General features: G+C 43.2%; 1 protein-coding gene across 9 annotated transcripts in view; it reads left to right on the top strand.

Moving 5' to 3' along the window:
* Positions 1-23,295, top strand: part of LOC125452265 (glutamate receptor ionotropic, kainate 2) — a 431,852-nt gene that overhangs the window by 5,297 nt on the left and 403,260 nt on the right. For all 9 annotated transcript variants that reach the window (XM_048530454.2, XM_048530460.2, XM_048530457.2 and 6 more), the window contains one exon: positions 224-661. In XM_048530454.2, coding sequence (XP_048386411.1) covers positions 547-661 — 115 coding nt within the window. In that variant the 5' untranslated portion in view covers positions 224-546. The remainder of the gene's footprint in view (positions 1-223; positions 662-23,295) is intronic.

Here is a 23,295-nt window from a genome sequence, read left to right as displayed (position 1 = left end):
TGTGTGTGTGTGTGTGTGTGGCAGTGCAGTGGGATGCTCTATATGTCTTTCTTCTGTATGGTTTGACGGCGTGAAAGCGTTCGGTATTGATTCTCACTACTGGATTTGATTTTTCCCCCCAATTTGTGCGCCGATCTCCCCTCCCACTTCTCCCCCCCCCCCACCTCCGCCACTTCATCCCCTCCTCTCTTCCTCTCGCTCCCTCTGCCCTCTCTCCCTTTAGCGCCGCCGAGCTGGACTTTTGTGGATGGATTTCTCCAAGAAGCTCAGCTTCTGAGGAAAGCAGGGATGTCCCGCCATTCCTTGCAGCGGAAGAGTGCTCCTCTGCGCAGTGAATGAACGAAGAACATGCAGGGATTGCTAATGGGTTCTACTCTTTCTCGGGTCCCTCTCTTGTGACCATGTCGTGATCCTGTCCCCGGGCCTTCCGATCGCTCCTTGCTCGCCCCTCGATCGAATCCGAGCGTGGAAGCTGCTCCCGAGAGAAGGTGCTGCCGGCGGGCCGGAGGAATCAAACCGCTGGTATTGCTCTCAATACAAGAAATCATGAAGATTATCTGTCCGTTTCTAAACAACCTGGTCTTTGAGTGCTCGACTAGATTTTTCCTGTGCTTGTTGTGGATGGGATATTCTCAAGGAATGCCGCACGTTTTAAGATTTGGTAAGATTTTACATGTTTTTCAACTCTTCCACCCCCCACCCCCCACCCCCGCACCGGCAATTTCTGGCCACTCCTTGAATAACCCATGTTTGCGAAACTTGTGTGCGCGACCGGTCCGTGTGCGTGGGCTGGAGCCCACAGTAATGTGCCCTGTTCCACTGATAGGGATTAAATGCCCAGTTTTGTCTACAGTGGTCCAGTGCTTCCTCGCTCGGCGCAGGGAGGGCTACCCAAACTCTCGGGGTGCTGTGACCGTTTTTATTGACAGAGCTAACCTTGTAACACTGCCCTTCTGCACGCCGCCCCATGCGATGCTGTATGTTTTCTTGCTTTTTTTAAAACAAGAGGTTTTCCGGAGACTTTTAACTTTTTATTTGATTCTACATGAAGTTAACGTGCCAGTCATATTAAGCAGTGCTGAATTTTGTTTTTTAAAGAAAAAGATATGCTTGCTGTAGGACGGAGTCTTCATAGTGAACATGACACCTGCATAAGAGGCAGAGAGTTAAGATATAGATGTGCGTGGAAGTACAGCCGGTGTCCCCTCCGTTATATCAAATTATTGGGTCAAACCGTGCCCATTCGCAAATGGAAGGGGTTAGCTCAAAATGGTTAATAAGCGATGTAATGAAGGGCAGTCCAGGCTAAAACCAGTACAGTGCGCCAACCGGCTTGAATAGCCACAATTGTGAGGTGCAAGCAGTAGGAGCAAATTGATGCTGCTAATCAACTCTTTTCGCATGCATAGTTACAGTTGGTAGTTCATTACAGGAACCAGCAGTGGCGAACTTCTCTCAAGGAGTGTCGGAGGCACGATTCAATATTTGAAATGTAGGTGTGAAAACAACTGATGCCAATTAGCGCTTTCTGTTTGCAAATAATTTCGGAATCAGGCTCTTCACCAAGGCAAATTTGATAAATTAACGGAGGGAAGAGGCGAGAACATCAGCCATCAAATCGCAGCATGCACACATTGTCAATGTTAAAGTTGCAGCTTCAGCTCAAGTCTAAAAGCGCTCAGTGTTTGTAAGGAAATCCAGCGGGGCGGGGCTGCTGCTGGTGGTAGTGGTGGTGGGGTGGGGGTGTGGGGGTGTTGTGTGGAGGCGGGGAGTGTTTTGGATTTGGAGACTGGCGTGGCCGGCGGCGCAACAAGTTTTAGGATTAAAAGCGCGAATGTTTATTGAGTGCTACACTGATAACAATCGCTGAAACTAACAGGGTTATTATCGATTGGATCCGCTGTTCTCCCAGTGGCTCCGTGCCTACCTCCCCGCAGTCACAAGTTGGTGATCTGTACTGTGAGCAAGGCACTGGGAGTGTTTCCATTGTTTTAACGGCGAGAGAAAAAGACTTCTGGCCGCTTTCATATATATATTTGGGCAAAAAAAAACGCACGGATCCTATAGTTGATTGTTGAAACTGGGAACTTGCGGTTAAATTGCCCACCGCCATTCACCAGATAACGTTTCGATCTCTCTCCGAAAAGTGAGGCAGTTCTCTGTAAGAATCAATAACGCAAAAGGCCCACTTTACTCGCAAGAATCTGACGGTGGGTCCTCTCAGTTTCTAGCCTATCGCTGCCATCTGTACCATGCCAGAGTCCGGGAGCTTCAGTACTGAAAGCATCAATACAAATATGTGACATTTATGAAATTCACTTGCATTACATTGCTGCTGTGCCTGACTAACCCAGCTGGGCGCTACTTGTACCCTTTCTTAAACAAAATATGCGCGGTATCCGTTATATAAACGGACAGCCGCGGGATCAAAGATAAACACTAGTGTCTTCCCTCCCCACAAAGCCCCAGCACGCACACATACACGCACACAACATAATATCCTGCTTTTTCCGAGCTGAGATACACCACCATAATATCATGAATCTCCGTCCATCCCATGAGACCACCGTCGTCTTACTGGAGCGTTTTCAAGATAGAAAGTTGCTAGTATCTAATTCTGTAACCCTCATCGACATTCAACAGCCCCACCACCGCTTTTCTTACTCTCGCCCCTCACCTTATCCGCAAATTTGACTGTCCGCATCGCTCAGGCCGTGATGGTGGGGGTCGGTACGTCCTCGTTTTCAGGTTTAGCTCCTGCCCGTTCTGGTCTGGGACCGCTCGCTTTGATTCTCCCACCGGAGCTTTGGGAGACGGGCAGCCCGATTTCCTGAAAAGATTTGACATGAACTGGATTTAATTCTGTGGGAACAAGTACTGGGGCAAGGTCGGGGGGCGGTGCTGGCGAGAAGATATGGACGGCTGCTTCAGCAAGCGCTGATCTGAAACAAGTCAAACTGCATCTTCATTTTAAGTTAGCATCAAAGTCACTCGCAGGGGACCCGAATTCCTCTGTCACATCAGAGATGTAACCATTATACGACCCCGTCTATTGTCAACCTCGACGTTGTCATAAGAAATATTTCGTATTTATTTTTATTTCTGTTAATACGAAGGTTGTGGTGGGGAGAGGGTTTCGAGTGTGTAAACCTATTCAGTGAACAGGAACAGAGAGAAAGAAAAGCGACTCTACTCGTGGTCACAGAATCATAGATGACCGGTTACATTTTGCTCTGTTGCTGCCTATTCAATGTTTCTACTAGCCAAGAATCTATTAAACCAGTTAAGTAGAAACATGCCATCTGTGGCTGTAACCTTCACTTCTTTAATCATGAAGCTTCATCATTAGCACATGCTCCCAAATAGCAGGTCAATGTATTTTTAAAGGTTCCGAACTGCCTGCTTCCAAGTTTAAAAGAAAATGTATAGATTACCGCTGCAAACGCATACGGAATCTGCTTAAGTGAAAGCTTAGATCCACTCCTCTCTGTGTCAAATTTCTTTGGGTTAAGCTCTGTCTCCGTCTGTGACTGCAGTGAATGTGCTATCACCAGAAAGCACTGTGAGCGTGGTTAGTTCACTGTCACGTCTCTGCTGAAAGATTTAGCCACTGGTGAAAATGTCCAGACGGTCGTGTCCATCACGTTATTACATCCTCCAGAATAACCGTGCACCCTGCCGCAAATCAACATCAGAGCACGCTGGCTATTGGGCCTTGAGTTTTGATGTAGAGCCGGGTGTTTGATGCACAAACGTGCGATGTGGCCGTTTGTACGAGGAAGTGTTACTGAGGTTGGAGAGAGTTTCAGCACCCAGGACAGCGCCGTCGCGTCCACATGTCAAACCTGCTGACCCGGGACGATGGTCTAAATTCTGACAGTAGGTTTTCAACTGGCGGCGCCAAGGACCCCCCACTCATCGTGAATTAAAACAAGTGCCGGAGACATAATCTATCCGAGTTTATAACATCGCCACGGTCAGAACTAAAAACTGGACCCCCTTCCAAGATCAGCATCATTCGCCACAGGCTGCGGGCACGGCAGAAACATAGCCAGAGCCTCCAGTTACAACGGCAGCCAGACTCATGGCAACGATCAGGAGCCGAACCGAATACGGATTGGTCTGGTTCTCCATGATGTAACGCCGAAGGAGACCATTCAGCCCCACTATGCCTGCGCTGGCTCCTTGTTCCAGCTTTACAATTAATCCCACTCCTTTGCTATTTCCCACACCACTCCCTCCCCATTTAAATGACTATCCAATCCTCTTGACATTTACTGGTGAGTCGGCACCCATCACGGTTTCGGGCCGGCTTCCAGAACATAGCAACTCACGGCATCTTAATATAAATCCTCCACACGTTGTTTACTACGCACGACAAAGAATGGTGTTTCAATCTACAGCCTCAGCAACAGCCAAGCCCATAGCTTGAACCGAAACTATTCTGAGCCCTCATTCACGTGGAGAGAATTATTCATATTACCGGTGAATGTTCGCTGACGCCTGCTTTTTAACGATATGTGACCTAGAGTGGTGACGACCAGAATACTGAAATCGGAATTTGCTGATGTGGGTGGGGGCAGTGGGGAGGTAACAGTCACCGAAAGGAACCCGCGATTGTAAAGACACACAAGAGATTAATGATGTTTCAGATATGGTAGGAACTGCATATGCTGGAGAGTCTGAGATAACAAGGTGTAGAGCTGAATAAATACAGCAGGCCAAGCAGCATCAGAGGAGCAGGAAGGCTGACGTTTCGGGTCTAGACCCTTCTTCAGAAAAACGGCCGCTGCACTGAACAGCAAAGGCACTGGGATCGCTAATTTACAGCAGGCGGCGCTGGCGATGGAGTCTGAATGGCGCAGGCCCCTTCCCACCGCGAAACTACAGCCTGGTTCCAACCAGCCAAGAACGATGGAACCAAAGAAGGAGAAGTTGAAAGGAATAAACAAGCGGGGAGTCCAACCTTAACGTGAAGTTTTTCAAAGGAGCTTCGGTTGACAACCTTCTCTCACAATTCAACACAAGTACTGAATCACTACATATCTCACATATTCCGCTTGGGAACCCTGCAGCCTAATGGTATCAATGTAGACCTCACAAACTTCAAAATCTCCCCTTCCCCCACTGTATTCCAAAACCAGCCCAGCCCATCCCCCGCCTCCCTAACCTGTTCTTCCTGCCACCTATCTCCTCCTCCCACCTCAAGCCGCACCTCCATTTCCCACCTGCCAACCTCATTCCGCCTCCTGGACCTGCCCGTCCTCCCCAGACTGACCTATCCCCTCCCTACCTCCCCACCTATATTCTCCTCTCCAACTATCTTCTCCTCTATCCATCTTCGGTCCGCCTGTGCCTCTCTCCCTATTTATTTCAGAACCCTCTCTCCATCCCCCTCTATGATGAAAGGTCTAGGCCCGAAATGTCAGCTTTTGTGCTCCTGAGATGCTGCTTGGCCTGCTGTGTTCATCCAGCTTCATACTTGGATATCTCCCAGTGTAGTGAGTGAGTTTAAATATGTCATGGTGATATAGGAGGAGTTGGAGCAATGGCGTCAGAATTGAATCTGGCTTTTGATTTTTTTTTCGGCAGCATTTACTCATGATCCATGATCACCTGATATTAGGTGGGTGACAATCTAATGTGTCAAACATTTGTAGAGTTATACAGCATAGAACCCGACCCTTGAGTCGACTAGTCCACGTGGACCATATTGCCAGTATAAACTAGTCCCACTTGCCTGCATTTGCCCCATATCTGTCCAAACTTTTCCAATTCATGCGTGAATCCAAGTGTTTGTTAAATGTTGTAACTGTGTCCGCATACATCACTTCCTTAGGCAGTTCATTCCACTCACGAACCTCTCTCTGTGTAAAACCAAAGTTCCCTCATGTCATTTTTAAAACTTTCTTCTCTCACCTTAAAAAAAAGCCCCTTGTTCAGAGCAACGATATCCTAGGTCACCTCTCAACCTCCTGCGCTCTAGTGAAAAAAGTCCCAGCCTGTTTATGTAACTCAAACCCTCCATTTCTGAAACATTCTGGTAAATCTTTTCTCAATTCTCTCCAATTGCACAGTATCGCATGGCGCTACTTAGGCAGTCCCAATGGGAGCTCGATTATAGAGGGGTAATAGAGGCCATTCCTGTTATAACTACGAGGTTGGCACCTGGGCATTCTGTTGGGGTGGTGAAATCATCACTTTATTGCCCAGGCCGCGCAGGATCAATCACAGATCGAGTTCTGATGCTCGGGTCAGCCAGGTTAGTGTAACAGAAAACTTGTGGAAAGCGTTACTTTAGACATTTTCGAATCAATCTGTTCAGAGATGTTATCGCTTACATTTGGAACGGGTGGGATTTGAACCCAAGCTTCTTGGCTCAGCGGTGGGGATACAAGATGCGCTTGCCAATAAATATGAAAGTGTCATTGTTGGCGACTTGACAACAAGACAAATATTCAGTATGAGAACGTTTCAGCCTGATTTTGCGTTGTCAATCTTTTTACCTTTTCCACACATTATGCAATAGCTCGATTGAAGTCACAGTGGTCCCTGTAGTCTCAATTTATAGCCTAAACATAACCTCAAAATGAACAGGCACTTCACTGATTCACCTTCTAAATATCTGATGGTGTGTAATATCAGCAAAAACCTCTTAACTTTCTTTTGTTCTTGAAGATGATTAGCTTCTGACTGTTAACTGACCGTCGACAGTGTTGCTAATACTGAGGAACAAGAGCCGTGCGTGTCCATGCTGAGCTGATGTACTCCGCAGCGGCAGTGGCGCAAAACGGCTGAGTTTGGTTGGGGCATCCCTCACCATGCAACGCCTGAGATTCCGTTTCAGCACACACAATGAAACTGAATTCATAGGCCAACCAGTCTGATTAGTATCGCTGCCCGGGTGGAATTTTTGAACCCTTTCTCTCTCCTCCCCGACCTGAATGCAAGAGAAGCTCAAATCTAGTTAGCAGCTCACATGTTTTGACAAAAGAATGTACAATGTCTCAATTACTTATATTACAATCATTGACCGGGATTGTGTGGGTTAGGTTTAGATTTTGAAATTGAAAGACCATGTCAGCTCCCAATCAACAAAATCCACGATGAATTCATGCCCTGAACGTCAATTCTTTGCGTAACATCCGCAAACACTGCTGCTTTTATCTTGTAAATTATTCAATGATGAATGGCGCCGAAGCACTTTAGGTTATTGGTAACGAGAAACAAAGGACATGAACAGGAAGATCTACAAAAAAAACTAAACTGCACTTCGTCAGAAACACATATTTGTTGCACCAGGATGCCATGTGCAATGAACATGGTAGCAGAGAGCAGCTTTGTATGTAAATGATAATTTTTCATCCTTCATTCTTGCAAAAAATATGTTTAATTAACCAGTCATTCAATCTGTACTGTACTCGTCCAGACTAAACAGATACCAACACCAATGAAAATATGAATCGAGTTCATATTCGATTCAAAGGGACTCAGGCTTCATTTAAAAAAAAACTTTTTTGTGGAACATTGTAGGCAGAACATTAATTTAATCAGGATTTTTTAAAAATAAATTACTGATCTCAGCATGATCAATGATTTTTTTCATGTTTGGCAATATTATTTGCCTCATGAAAATGTGGCTTGCTGAGACATGCAAACATTCATTTTCATTGACTTGAAGGAGAAATTTTAAATAATTTTTAACATCATATGTTCATGGTATAACTTATGTTATATGGAATAGCACATTACATTAAGATTTGGCAGCCATTCACTGTATTAGTACAATGATTATCATTGTAAATCTACAGAGATATACAGGTTTTCATTGAAAATTGACCTTGGTTACCTAACAATGACTATTCAGTTATACCATACACATGAATTTATCATTGACAGATAACCATCTCTCATTTAGTTATGTCACAGGTACTGACACTCAATCCAATGACTGTGACTCAACATTCTTACTAATCATTAAGTCTAAGCAGCTCTGAATACTTCTTTTCTTTGCTCTCACCTTCACAGTAGGTTGCACAGGTCCCAGTGTTTTATTCACCATGCATTGACTGAATAATATGTTATTAATGAACAGGCTTTTGTTGAAGTTTGCTTACCATGAATTATAAAACAAAAGTCTAGAAGGCGTGGGCCTGTTGCTATTTCATCCGTTGGACATGGCTTTGAATCATGCACATACTAATAAGATGGAAGGCTTCAGATTTTTGCGAGCTGCTAAAGTTCTGTATGAAATAAGTTTCAGCCCAGTACACATTGGTGATGAAACTGGCAATCTCCATCAAAGAAAGCAAGAAGATGCTAGGAGTGGGACATGAAAAAAGTGGCACTGATACAGCAGAAGATGTTCTCCAGAGAGTGAGGCTACAGCATAATGCTGGAAGAACATACTGCACTCTATTTGACATGGAAATACTTTGTTTTATTATTGGGTGCCTGCAGTGGGAAAATAGCCTATGCTTAATATCTGTCACATTATCAGCAAAAAAATGAATATAATGTAATTGTTCGCAGTTAAAATGTGTTTAATAAAGCAATAATGTGAAAAATAACATTGTGAAGTGGTGCAGAATGAGTTTAGAAAAGTGACTAAAGGCATGACTTAAGAGCTGAGGTGTTAAGTGTTTGGAAGAGCACTGCAAGTTGGCTAAAGATATTGATATCACAGGTGGAGTGTAAACAGAGGGAAAGAAAGAAGATTAGCATCATAAGAAGGAGATGGAAAATTGAAGTTTGGAGTATCAAGCAGGGACTAATAAACTAGGACAGGCAAGGGTTGGGGAAGGGGGCATGGGCAGAGCAAAGGGAAATAAGCTATCATTGGAAATTCATGAGGTGATATTATGGGATGATAAGTGGACAAGAAAGTTTGAATGAGTCATAGCTTTTGTGCAGTGGAACTAAGCATCACGGATGATTTGTTGATTCTGGAAGGTACGAAGGTCTGTTGAACAGCAGGAGGCAGTAGGTAGAGGTGAGTAATATTATCACTTTGGTGACAAATTGGAGGCAAATAAATTTGAATTTGTTACAGATGTAAAGGATACAGCTTGTGAGCATTGTTAATCAGACATGAAGCATTTCATAATGTTAAGGCCTAGCTTCTTTGTTATTTAACCAAAAAAATCTGATTTTTTTTCTGTGAATCAACAGTCTTCATCAATAAAATGAAATATTGAAAAAGGAAATTGGGAAAATAAAGACTTGTACTGGTATTGTACCTTATCATGTGTTGCAGTGCATCACATTCACCACTCCTGTTGCATCTGTAAAAATAATAGTCATTTTGAACACTGAGGTTACCTCCGAACAATAGTAAGATGAATGACAAGTTAATTTGATTTTGTTTTATGCTGCTAGTTGAGGGAGAACATCAGGAAAACTCCGAAATCTTTTCTGTCTGCTTGAACCAGTGGAACAGGTTAATGGTACATTGGTTTAATATCTCATCTATAAGCTGACACCTATGACATGCTTGTTGCCTTAGTATGGCACTGGAATGAGAACGTAGATACTATGCTCGAATCCTGGACACGGTTTGGTGAACAATATCGGAGCATGTGCCAAAGATTCCATCAAATCACAATAATTCTATATTCTGAAGCACTTATAACCACTTTCCTTTCTTAACATTACCAAGGGTTAACTATCTGCTTACATTAAGTCATGATTTTTAACTACTTGCAGGTTGTGTCTGAGAAACATATTTGCAATTTTTTCCCAGATTTGCTGGATATTTTTGTCTATTTTTGGTTAGGGAGTGATTGCTTGTCCTCAATATTCACAAGGCAAAAGTATGGTATTCTATGTTATTTTCTATATTAGCATTGTTTTCCAATCAGTTGAAATAATGTCCTCCCTATTTTTGTTATCGTGCCAGACTGATTATGTGGCCAATTAAGTATTCCTCTGTCAATGTAGAGTTATTGGTTATGAGAATGAGCAGAAAACATTGGTTCATGTTGATTCATTCTCACTCCTGTGCTGTACTTTTTTTCTCACAATTTCACAGCAGTTGGAGTGCTGCAGTTTTGGAACAAATAGTAGATATCTAAAATCCATCCATCTTATAAGACAAAATAGGATTATTGCTGAATTGATTTTCTTTGATGATTAAGATTCAGTAAATCAACAGTGATTAATTATTTTAACCTAAAAGCTAGCTATTTATTTCTATTTTGATTAAATTGAATAAGACAAGTTTCAAATGGATGGCCTTTGGAAAACATGCAAAACAGCACTTGCTTCTTCCCTTTCTCCTAAGCAAGTCAAACCATGGCTTAAAGGCAAACACAGAACAGCTGTTGTGACTTGGTTAATTTTTTTTATTTGAGCATTTTTATTATTTAATTGCAGTTGATATATTTCACTTGCTTTTAAAATAATGTCCATTGGGTGTAACTATTTTAGAGGAAATTATTTTCAGAACAATTGCCACCTCAGAGCTATTATGCATAGAAATAACAATAGTTAATCAGCAGAAGAAAACTATAATGTTTAATTTAGTTTGAAAATATTACTAAAGATGCTGTTTCTGAAGCAGCAATGATCCACATTCACCCAAGATGGAGGAAATGACAGTCTAAAAGAAATGCTTTTAGTAAGTTTTGCAGAGCCATGGTGAAATATTATATGATTTGGATGGATTATTGTGGGAACTTGCAGGATTCATCTCTATTGCTGTTAACTGACAAGTGCACCCGTCTGCAACAAGATACTGTAGTCAGTATGTTTGTGTGTAGAATTTATTGCTGCAACCTTATTGCTGCAAATCCACTGGCTTCACTTCTGTTGCAAAGTAAAAGCTGTCACTTTCAAGTTACCAATCCAATTGGGCTCCCCATAAAATAAATCAGAAAGCCATTTATAAGTAGGTCAGCAGCACTGAAAACTAATGTACTTCTCCAGAGGCTACTGGGCTTGAAGATTTCATGATATTTTCCATGCAGTTACATAGTAAATATGAGATGGAGAATGATCTCAATATATCTGAATGGATTAGATTGCATTGATGTTTAGTTAGTAAATTTAATACGATGCAACAAGTTGTGGAAGTAATGTTATGGAAGTAAATTGTACACAAGAGTCAATTGTTAAAGGTAAAATACAGAAGAGCCATTTTAAATTGTGGATCTGCTCTACACTTCTATGACATTAAGTATAGTAAACATCAATTCCACATGCCTTCTGTGGTAAAATTCAGTGATGTACAATTGCTGGCTTGCTATATGTAACTGTATGGTAATTTGTGGCAGATGAATTCAATCAGCATGAGTGGAATATTAACTCATTCCCCAATAGCTGTGTAAATGGATTAAGTGATTTATGGTGAAATAAAGATTATATTTAAAAAGTCTTATAAATCTATATGAAAAGTTTTATGTTGGGTAATTCTATTTTGAGCCAAGAATGTCCTAATCTCATGCAATGATATTCAATTATGGTTAAGCTATTGCCAAATTATTCTCTTATGTAGTATAATAAAAGCTCATGCTACTTTGTCACACATATTCATATAGGATTATTGAAGATTATTAAATTGTGACCCCTAATTTTTAAACTATCACTCCCTAGTGCTAGACTTTCCCACAAGAGGAAAGATTCTTTCCACATCTACACAGTCAAGCTTATTAAACATACTGTCAAACATCTGAGGTATTGGTTTGAAAATACACTGACAAGTACCATTTGTATGATTGCAGGACATTAACATCTTACATAGAAAAAAATAATTTGGGGAACAATAAGTTGCAGAGCTGGAAACATGAGCGAGCTGCATGATTGATTGGTGTAGTATTTATTCATTTTATCAATGATTTACTTATTAGTTGATTATTCATATTGAAAGCCTGTTGAAAAAGCGTCATTAGGAAAATTAAAACATTCAGTAGATTTGTCAGCATCTGAAAGTAAAGGATTATTTTGATTTTCTCTTTTGGTCTGCAACTTTCTCACTAAACTTTCTTGCTTTGTTCCATCCCTCCTTATGGTGGCAGTTCACAGTACGGCATTTCGTATGGGCATTGGTGATCTGACTATTACCTCCTTGCATGAGCATGAGGTGTGATTGTTTTTTTTATTATGGGATTCAGAGTTGACCTGGCTCTACGCTTTACTGAAATCTCAGGATTGACAGGAGCTGATCCTAGATGATTTGTGGCAAAACAGTAAAATGGTGACGGAGGTTGGGGCTGGTGGAGTGCCCAGTGCCGAGCTGTTCCCATGTCCTTTTACTGGTGGCAGGGAAGATAGATGACGACCCTCCCACCCAGAGACTAATTGAGGCACTTGAGCACCTCTTCTCTTCCCTGTTGGCCTTTTACCAACCAGCAAATGGGCCCTTACCCAAGTGAGGACAGTCTCTGTGGAACCACTATAAACCAGGGGATCTTACTGAGCAATTTGTGGCCCATGAAGGGGCACCCTGGTGGAACCACTTGGCAGGGCTGGGCTAACTAAAATGAATAACAGAACATAACAACTTAAGAAATACAAGCAGGAGTAGGCTATCTGGCCCATGGAACCCACTCTGCCATTCAACAAGAACGTGGCTGATCTTTTCTTGGCCTCAGCTCCACTTATTTCCCCACCGACCATAACCCTTACTTCCTGTACGGCTTAAAAATATATCTATCTTTGCCTTAAAAACATTCAGCAAGGTAACCTTGGAGATAGCAAGAACTGCAAATGTTGGAGCAGAGTCAACACAGTGTGGAGCTGAAGGAACACAGCAGGTCAGGCAGCATCCGAGGGACAGGAAAGTTGATGTTTCGGGTTGGAACCCTTCATCATGACAAGTGTGTCATGGTGGCTCAGTGGTTAGCTCTGCTACCTCACAGGACCCAAGTTCGATTCCACCTTTGGGCAACTGTCTATGTGGGGTTTGCACATTTTTCCTGTGTCAGAGTGGGTTTCCTCCGGGTGCTCCAGTTTCCTCCCACAGACCAAAGACATGGTGCGTAGGTGAATTGGTCGTGCTAAATTGCCCGTAGTGTTCAGCAACGTGTAGGTTTAGGTGGGTTAGACATAGGAAATGCCGGGGTAGGGAAATGGATCTGGGTGAGGCACTCTTTGGAGGAGCGGGGTGGACTTAGAACACAGAACATAGAACATTACAGCACAGTACAGGACCTTCGGCCCTCGATGTTGTGCCGACCTGTCATACCGATCTGAAGCCCATCTAACCTACACTATTCCATCTACGTCCATATGCTTATCCAATGACGACTTAAATGTACCTAGAGTTGGCGAATCTACTACCGTTGCAGGCAAAGCGTTCCATTCCCTTACTACTCTCTGAGTAAAGAAACCACCTTTGACATCTGTCCTATATCTTTCACCCCTCAATTTAAAAATATGCCCCCTCGTGCTCGCCGTCACCATCCTAGGAAAAAGGCTGTCCCTATCCACCCTATTTAACCCTCTGATTATTTTATATGTTTCAATTAAGTCACCTCTCAACCTTCTTCTCTCTAACGAGAACAGCGTCAAGTCCTTCAGCCTTTCCTCATAAGACCTTCCCTCCATACCAGGCAACATCCTAGTAAATCTCCTCTGAACCCTTTCCAAAGCTTCCACATCCTTCTTGTAATGCGGTGACCAGAACTGTATGCAATACTCCAAGTGCGGCCGCACCAGAGTTTTGTACAGCTGCAGCATAACCTCTTGGTTCTGGAACTCGATCCCTCTATTAATAAAAGCTAAAACACTGTATGCCTTCTTAACAGCCCTGTCAACCTGGGTGGCAACTTCCAAGGATCTGTGTACATGGACACCGAGATCTCTCTGCTCATCTACACTACTAAGAATCTTACCATTAGCCCAGTACTTTGCCTTCCGGTTCCTCCTACCAAAGTGCATCACCTCACACTTGTTGGGCCAAACGGCCTGTTTCCACACTGTAGGGATTCTATGATCTAGGACTGGCAGCAAAGTTGGCATTTCAGTTCGGGACCCTTCATCAGTCCTGATCCGAAACACCGAATTTCGTGTTCCTCTGATACTGCCTTACCTGCTGTGTTCCTCCAGCTCCACACTGTATCAACAAGATAGCCTCAACTGCTTCACTGGGCAAGGAATTCCACAAATTCACCACCTTTTGGGTGACGACGTTCCTGTTTAACTCAGCCCTAAATTTGCTCCCTCTTATTTTGAGGATATAACTCCTAATTCTAGTTTCACTGGCAAGTGGAGGTGACCTCCCTACTTCTATCATATCTGTTCCCTTCATAATTTTATATATGCTGAAACTCCTGAAGCAACTCAGGACCTCTGGCAGCATCTGTGGAGAGAGTAATGGTGTTAACATTTTCAGTCTGATATCAGTCTTCAGGTTGATAGACCCTGGTACTCGCTGGGAGGATTGCATCGATTTGTGATGCCCTCTGTTAAGTGTAGTCCCAGCACTAGCCGCTATTCCAGTTGGTGCTATTGACACTGCTGTGCTGCCAATCCTTTGATCAGATAGCATTTCTCCAAAGTTGTCCCTGCCCTATAACTGCGCAAAAGCAATGATCATAACTAGTGAGTACCCAGAGACCTGAGGAATGCAGATGGGAATCACACAACCGACAAGGCAGAGTTATTCCCAGGTACTGGGACCGTCACTGAGGTCCTCACAGCTCCAGCAAAATTCTGGCCTGTTAATGCACTTCACATGGAGGCAAATGGACTGTAATTGAGAACAGAGATAATGGGGACTGCAGATGCTGGAGATTCCAAGATAATAAAATGTGAGGCTGGATGAACACAGCAGGCCAAGCAGCATCTCAGGAGCACAAAAGCTGACGTTTCGGGCCTAGACCCTTCATCAGAGAGGGGGATGGGGGGAGGGAACTGGAATAAATAGGGAGAGAGGGGGAGGCGGACCGAAGATGGAGAGTAAAGAAGATAGGTGGAGAGAGTGTAGGTGGGGAGGTAGGGAGGGGATAGGTCAGTCCAGGGAAGACGGACAGGTCAAGGAGGTGGGATGAGGTTAGTAGGTAGCGGGGGGTGCGGCTTGGGGTGGGAGGAAGGGATGGGTGAGAGGAAGAACCGGTTAGGGAGGCAGAGACCGGTTGGACTGGTTTTGGGATGCAGTGGGTGGGGGGGAAGAGCTGGGCTGGTTGTGTGGTGCAGTGGGGGGAGGGGACGGACTGGGCTGGTTGAGGGATGCAGTAGGGGAAGGGGAGATTTTGAAACTGGTGAAGTCCACATTGATACCATATGGCTGCAGGGTTCCCAGGCGGAATATGAGTTGCTGTTCCTGCAACCTTCGGGTGGCATCATTGTGGCACTGCAGGAGGCCCATGATGGACATGTCATCAAGAGAATGGGAGGGGGAGTGGAAATGGTTTGCGACTGGGAGGTGCAGTTGTTTTTTGCGAACTGAGCGGAGGTGTTCTGCAAAGCGGTCCCCAAGCCTCCGCTTGGTTTCCCCAATGTAGAGGAAGCCGCACCGGGTACAGTGGATGCAGTATACCACATTGGTAGATGTGCAGGTGAACCTCTGCTTGATGTGGAATGTCATCTTGGGGCCTGGGATGGGGGTGAGGGAGGAGGTGTGGGGACAAGTGTAGCATTTCCTGCGGTTGCAGGGGAAGGTGCCGGGTGTGGTGGGGTTGGAGGGCAGTGTGGAGCGAACAAGGGAGTCGCGGAGAGAGTGGTCTCTCCGGAAAGCAGACAGGGGAGGGGATGGAAAAATGTCTTGGGTGGTGGGGTCGGATTGTAAATGGCGGAAGTGTCGGAGGATAATGCGTTGTATCCGGAGGTTGGTAGGGTGGTGTGTGAGAACGAGGGGGATCCTCTTGGGGCGGTTGTGGCGGGGGCGGGGTGTGAGGGATGTGTCGCGGGAAATGCGGGAGACGCGGTCAAGGGCGTTCTCGATCACCGTGGGGGGAAAGTTGCGGTCCTTAAAGAACTTGGACATCTGGGATGTGCGGGAGTGGAATGTCTTGTCGTGGGAGCAGATGCGGCGGAGGCGGAGGAATTGGGAATAGGGGATGGAATTTTTGCAGGAGGGTGGGTGGGAGGAGGTGTATTCTAGGTAGCTGTCCGAGTCGGTGGGCTTGAAGTGGACATCAGTTACAAGCTGGTTGCCTGAGATGGAGACTGAGAGGTCCAGGAAGGTGAGGGATGTGCTGGAGATGGCCCAGGTGAACTGAAGGTTGGGGTGGAAGGTGTTGGTGAAGTGGATGAACTGTTCGAGCTCCTCTGGGGAGCAAGAGGCGGCGCCGATACAGTCATCAATGTACCGGAGGAAGAGGTGGGGTTTGGGGCCTCTGTAGGTGCGGAAGAGGGACTGTTCCACGTAACCTACAAAGAGGCAGGCATAGCTGGGGCCCATGCGGGTGCCCATGGCCACCCCCTTAGTCTGTAGGAAGTGGGAGGAGTCAAAAGAGAAGTTGTTGAGTGTGAGGACGAGTTCAGCTAGGCGGATGAGAGTGTCGGTGGAGGGGGACTGGTCGGGCCTGCGGGACAGGAAGAAGCGGAGGGCCTTGAGGCCATCTCCATGCGGAATGCAGGTGTACAGGGACTGGACGTCCATGGTGAATATGAGGTGTTGGGGGCCAGGGGCCCTTGTTCGCTCCACACTGCCCTCCAACCCCACCACACCCGGCACCTTCCCCTGCAACCGCAGGAAATGCTACACTTGTCCCCACACCTCCTCCCTCACCCCCATCCCAGGCCCCAAGATGACATTCCACATCAAGCAGAGGTTCACCTGCACATCTACCAATGTGGTATACTGCATCCACTGTACCCGGTGCGGCTTCCTCTACATTGGGGAAACCAAGCGGAGGCTTGGGGACCGCTTTGCAGAACACCTCCGCTCAGTTCGCAAAAAACAACTGCACCTCCCAGTCGCAAACCATTTCCACTCCCCCTCCCATTCTCTTGATGACATGTCCATCATGGGCCTCCTGCAGTGCCACAATGATGCCACCCGAAGGTTGCAGGAACAGCAACTCATATTCCGCCTGGGAACCCTGCAGCCATATGGTATCAATGTGGACTTCACCAGTTTCAAAATCTCCCCTTCCCCTACTGCATCCCTCAACCAGCCCAGTCCGTCCCCTCCCCCCACTGCACCACACAACCAGCCCAGCTCTTCCCCCCCACCCACTGCATCCCAAAACCAGTCCAACCGGTCTCTGCCTCCCTAACCGGTTCTTCCTCTCACCCAGCCCTTCCTCCCACCCCAAGCCGCACCCCCCGCTACCTACTAACCTCATCCCACCTCCTTGACCTGTCCGTCTTCCCTGGACTGACCTATCCCCTCCCTACCTCCCCACCTACACTCTCTCCACCTATCTTCTTTACTCTCCATCTTCGGTCCGCCTCCCCCTCTCTCCCTATTTATTCCAGTTCCCTCCCCCCATCCCCCTCTCTGATGAAGGGTCTAGGCCCGAAACGTCAGCTTTTGTGCTCCTGAGATGCTGCTTGGCCTGCTGTGTTCATCCAGCCTCACATTTTATTATCTTGTAATTGAGAACAGGTAGCTGGCATGATTTTTGTCCTCCTTATACACTGATGTCACTTGTGCACCTCACTGCAGGTAGATTTAGTATTTACCAGGGCCAAATCTCAAATTGCTCTCTAACGCGTGGTTTTGTGCCCCACCTAATAGTACATCCAGCAGTTGTCACACTGGAAGGTGGGTGAATAGCGAGCCTTGGCAAGGCAACAAATTGATGTGATTTCCTGATGCACTGAACAAATCAGGAAACACAAATTTAATGGACAGCAAATCCTACATTACACTATACTCTGCACTAACTTGAGAATGACTGCAAAGTTGGCCTTCAATTGTTTAATAATAATAATTGTTTAATAATAATAATTGTTTAATAATAAGTGGGAACTGAATGGCCTGTCAACTCTCCCCAGTGGGGACAAAGAATTTAAATTAAGGTGATATCAACTCAAATTCTAATTAATGAAGCTAGGAGGTTTTGGTACAGTGAGTGAACTGTAAAGAAAATAACGTAGCAGCTTGTGTTTGTTTGAGTGACAGCTAACACCTCATTGTGGACACAGTGATGACATACCTTGCTTTGAAGTCTCGACAACTTAATTTTATGTCTAACTGAGAGCTACGCAACATAGCAACAGATCCTGTGTGATAAGTGCTTTCTGTGCCTATTGTTGGTGACACATACAGAAGTAGTCTTAGATATTTGATGCTAAATTATTTGTGTACGGTTGAAAAATAAACAAATAAAAGGTCCAGAAACTAGAGTTTTCTAATCACTAAGTACCACAGAGCTATTGTGCAGAGCTGGAAGTGGAGTTATGTTTCAGTACAGCTCTCCAAACTGCCTTCAATGAAAACATTTTTTTGCCGTTCTTGCCCAAAAGCAAAACTCTGTAGATGCTGCAGATCTGACATAAAATCAGAAAGTTCTAGACAAACCTAACAGGTATGGCAGTATCTGTGAGGATAAGAGCAGAGTTAGCATTGAGTTCAATACGATTCTCCTACAGAACTGAATATTCTTTATTTTCGGTTGCACCAGGTTAATAGACTTTTGGAATCAAATGCTTGCTTCTAATTTAGTTTTATGATGAGTCAGATAGACCACTTTTATTTGTGTTTTTATGATGCATTTTTTTAAAGAAGTTTAAATTGAATGCTTTAATTCATTTCTAGTTATCAATCAGATGGATTATTAAAACACGATCAAATCCAAACTAATTACAGAGCAATGAGATAGTGCCATAAGTTATAGGAATGTAAGTATCAATTGCATTTAAAGCAATTGAGGGCTGATATGACAACTGATGACCTTCAAATATTGCGATATGATAATTATGTTAGCAAGCATAACATATGGCTGAGACTGGGTCACATAGTGTTGAAGACTCCAATGAACAGTTCTCAGTATTTACATATTGACACTATAATCACATGCATTTGAATGTCTGGGCTCAGAGCTAAGGAATTTAGATATACTGTAGCATGCTTGCCTCAATGCATCTGTATGATGATGCTAGAGGACTCACTAAGACAGAGACTGAAACTATCATTCGGTCACATGTCATGATGACATGTGCATCTCCTTTAAAGCAAAATTGCATATCTGCTGTGAGACAAAATAACATCCCTTTTTTGCCTAAAGGAAATAAATCCACAACATCATAATATGTAGTCAGATATAAGATCTCGGAATAGAAGCAAGCAATTCAGCCTATGGAAATCAAAGCCGAAAGAACTGTGGATACTGTAAATCAGAAACAAAAACAGAAGTTGCTGGAAAAGTGAAAACTGAAAGAACAGCAGATGCTGTGAATCAGGAACAAAAACAGAAGTTGCTGGAAAAGCTCAGCAGGCCTGGCAGCATCTGTGAAGAAAGTTAACATTTCAGCTCCAGGCACCAGGTCAAGTAATATCTTGACTTTAAAATTCTCAGTTCTGAAGAAGGGTTACCTGACCCGAAATGTCAACTCTGTTTTTTTCTTCACAGATGCTGTCAGACCTTCTGAGCTTTTCCAGCAACTTTGTTTTTGCTGGAAAAGCTCAAGTAATTACCCAAAATGTTAACTCAGATTTCTCTCCACTGATACCGCCAGACCAATTCAGCAAATAGAGTCTGCTTCACCATTCAATAAGATCTAAGCTGATCTGATAATCATCAAATCCTCTTTCTTGCCTTTTCTCCTATATCCTTTGATTCCCTTACTGATCAAAGTCTGTCTATCTCAGCATAAAAAATACATAACAACCCAAACTTGATAACCCTCTGTAGTCAAGAATTCCACAGATGCACCGCACTTGGAGAAGAAATTCCTCCTCATCTCTGTTTTAAATGAGTGACCCCCCCCTTTTTCTGAGATTATGCCCTCTGGTCCGAGATTCTCTCACAAGGTGAAACAACTTGTCCATCTTGACCCTGTGATGTTCACTAATAATTTTCTAAGTTTAAATTGGGTCATCTCTCATTTTTGTAAATTCCAATGAGTATAAGCCCAGTCTTCTCAATCTCTCCTCTTAAGACTGTCTTTCCATATATAGGTTCAACCTAATGAATATTCTTTGGACTGCCTCCAATGTCTGTGTATTTTTCTTTTAATAGGGGCCTTTAATTGTTCACGTAAATTTAGCTGCGGTCTGACTAGCAAAAGTTCCCTATTTTTATGCTCTGTTCCCTTTGAAGTAAAGGTCAATGTTCCATTTGCTTTCCTTCTTACCTGCCGAGCTTATATGGCAGCTTTTTGTTATTTATGCACAAGGACTCCCAAATCCACCTGTGCTATAGCTTTCAGCCGTCTTTCTCAATTAAAATTCTATTCAGTTCCTCTATTCCTGCCAAAGTGTATAACCTTACATTTTCCCATTTTGTATTTCATCTGCCAAGCTTTTGCCCACTAACATCCTGTCTACAGCCAAATACAAACACTTAGCTTCATTCTCACTGTGTGCCTTCCCAACTATATTTTGTGTCATCTGCAAACTTGGCTACAGTACACTCACTTGCCTCATCTAAGTCCTTTACATATATTGTAAATAAATATGGCCCCTGCATTAAACCCTGTGGCACTCCACAAGTTACTGGCTCCGATCCTGAAATGACCCCCTTATCCCAGATCTTTGACTTTTATTAGTTAGCCAATCCTTTATTCATGCTAATAAACCACATCCAGCACCATGGGTTCATATCTTATTAAGCTCTCTAATCTGTAGTACCTAATCAAATATCTTCTGAAAATCCAGATATCTTGCACCACCCCTTTATCCTGTTTTTTACCTCTTCAAAGATTTCTCGGATATATATTTCTAAATGTTCTACTATTAAAATGTTTCCAGAAACAGATGTTAAGATAACTGGCCTATTATCACTTTTCTTTTGTCTTCTTCCCTTTTTATATAAGGGTATAATAATGCCAGTTTTCTAATCTTCTGAGACTTTTCCAGAATCTAAAGATTTTGGAAGATTACTACAAATGCATCCATTATTTCTGTACTTACTTCTTTTTGGTATCTAATGATATACCCACATCAGTCCATCAGTGTTTGCTTCCCAAACACATTTCTCTGTAGTGATAGGTATTGTATTTTTCCTCTCCTCTTTTGGCCATCAGACTATTTAGTAATTTTGGTCTGCTATTGGTATCTTCTACTGTGAACACTGACTCAAAGCATTTTTTTTGAATTCCTCTGCAATTTCCTGTTTCCCTTTTATTATTTCCTCAATCTCGATCTGTAAAGGGGCCTGTGCTAACTTTGGCATGTCTCGTCTTTTATGATTAAGAAAGGTCATGCTGTCCATTTTGTAACTTGCAAATTTATACTCAAGTTAGCCTATTTGCATTTTGCTTATCTTCTTTTGTTGTTTTAAAACTTGCCAAATTCTTTGGATTACAACTAATCTTTCCCACACTGCATGTTATTTCTTTAAATTTGATGCTATCCTTAACTTACTTGGTTAACCATTGTTTGTTTAACCCCTTCCTAGAATCCTTCTTTCTCACGTCTTTGTTGTAAGACTAAATTATTTCCTTAGAACTCTACCATTGTTCCATTCTTTGTTGTTAAACTCCTTTTATAGTGAGTTCCAGCTAGCTCTGCTCTCATTTTGTACTTATTCTTTGTAATTATTCTTATTTAGGTTTAGCACTATTGTTTCTGATCCAAGTTACTCTCTCTGAAACTGAAAGTTAAATTCCACCTTGTTATGGTCACTGTTTCTGAGGGGATTCTTCACTCTGATGTCTGCATCATAACACATTACCAGTTCCAAAATAGCCTGATCCCTAATGAAGTCTACAATGTATAGTTCTAGAAGATTGTCCTGAATGCACTCTATGAATTCATCCTTACAGCTACAAGATAGCCACAAAGGCAGAATATACTGGATGATGGAAGCATGAAATTAAAAGAAAAATCAGAAAATGCTAGAAGGTTTAAGTTGGTTGGCATTTGAAACAAAATTAACATTTTAGATCAATTGTCTTCTTATCAGAGTTGACAAAAAAAAAGGTGCAAGGGAATTTATGTATTTACAAGGGTGCAAGGAAAATCACAAGAGATTTTCTGCAACAAGATGGGAGACATTGAAGACTGCTTTACACCACCAGTCCTCTGTCATTTTAATCTCTTCTGCCTGGTGCAGACCTTTCTCCTAGTCTTTACTCCTTTCTGCTCGCTGCACTTCTCTAACTACACACAGTTTTGGTGAAAGATTAGCCTCTTAATACAAAAGCTTCTGGTCTATTGAACATTTCCAGCTGTTATTTCAGAACAAGTTAGGCAAGTTGACAAAAGTCTTGTTCAGCTAGGAAGATGTTGATGAGTTTGTTAACGTAAGAGTGGGAGGGGAGGGGTGGAGGTTTCAGGCCTTGAAGCATTGGGTTCCAGTGTCAGTGGAGTTAAAATCAGGGATTACCCAGTTAGGAATTTCAGTCAAAGAGACTGAGTTTTCTTTGTCTTGACTGAGTGTGAATAATTCATATATAAATTCATAAATAAATTCAAACCATGTAAAAAAAAACAAACCCATTAGCTATATTCTGAAATGAAAACAGTCGCTGTGAACTCCATTAGAAACAGAAAATGCTGAACACGCAGCAGTTTAGGCATCCTTTTGGGTGAAAGGAACAGAGTTTACATCAGATTTACAGCATTCAGCGTATTAATGGTTTATTTGCTTTCCGTCTGCTTCTGGAACTCTAATAGTCATGCCTCTGAAAGCCTTTGATTTTTTACTTCCCTGTAACAGTGAGTGGAGTTTGTGTATTCTGGATATGATTCAGCATGTGAACCATTTGTCAAATTTTTTTTCACTGGATGCAGTTTGATTTGTTGAGTTGTCTCTTTTATTCCACTGTGCCTATCAAATTGGCATGGCTTGATCACAGTAAAAATGATACAGAAGGTGAGTGGTAATAGGTTCAAAAACATTTTTATCTGTCTATAACGTTTTGCCTTCTAATGATAAGTAGTGATGACTTTTGAAGCTTTTTTAAGCACCACAGCGGGTTTCACATTTCTTTGTCACTAGGTACTCCCTGAATCATTATTGAACATCTGGGCTTTGTCCCATAGCATTAGTATCGGAATACTTCAACTGTGCTGGTCTGTGAAAATAGTCCTGAGTGAGTGTAGTCAAGTCTGACATTTCTGCTAGATGCATTATCTTGAACAACGTGCCATGAATTGCCTCAAAGGCGCTGATGAACTTTTTTTAAAAAACTCTTTTTCTTGGGTGTTTTGCTTTCTGATATTTTACAATGAATTTTAATGAAGGCTAATATTTATGAGTCTGTCAATCACATCAGCTTTCTGTTGCACAGAAAAAA

Source organism: Stegostoma tigrinum, chromosome 4, assembly GCF_030684315.1.
Source record: "Stegostoma tigrinum isolate sSteTig4 chromosome 4, sSteTig4.hap1, whole genome shotgun sequence".
NCBI lineage: Eukaryota > Metazoa > Chordata > Chondrichthyes > Orectolobiformes > Stegostomatidae > Stegostoma > Stegostoma tigrinum.
Note: the sequence above shows the minus strand (reverse complement) of the source record. Positions and strands in the feature narration are given on the sequence as shown.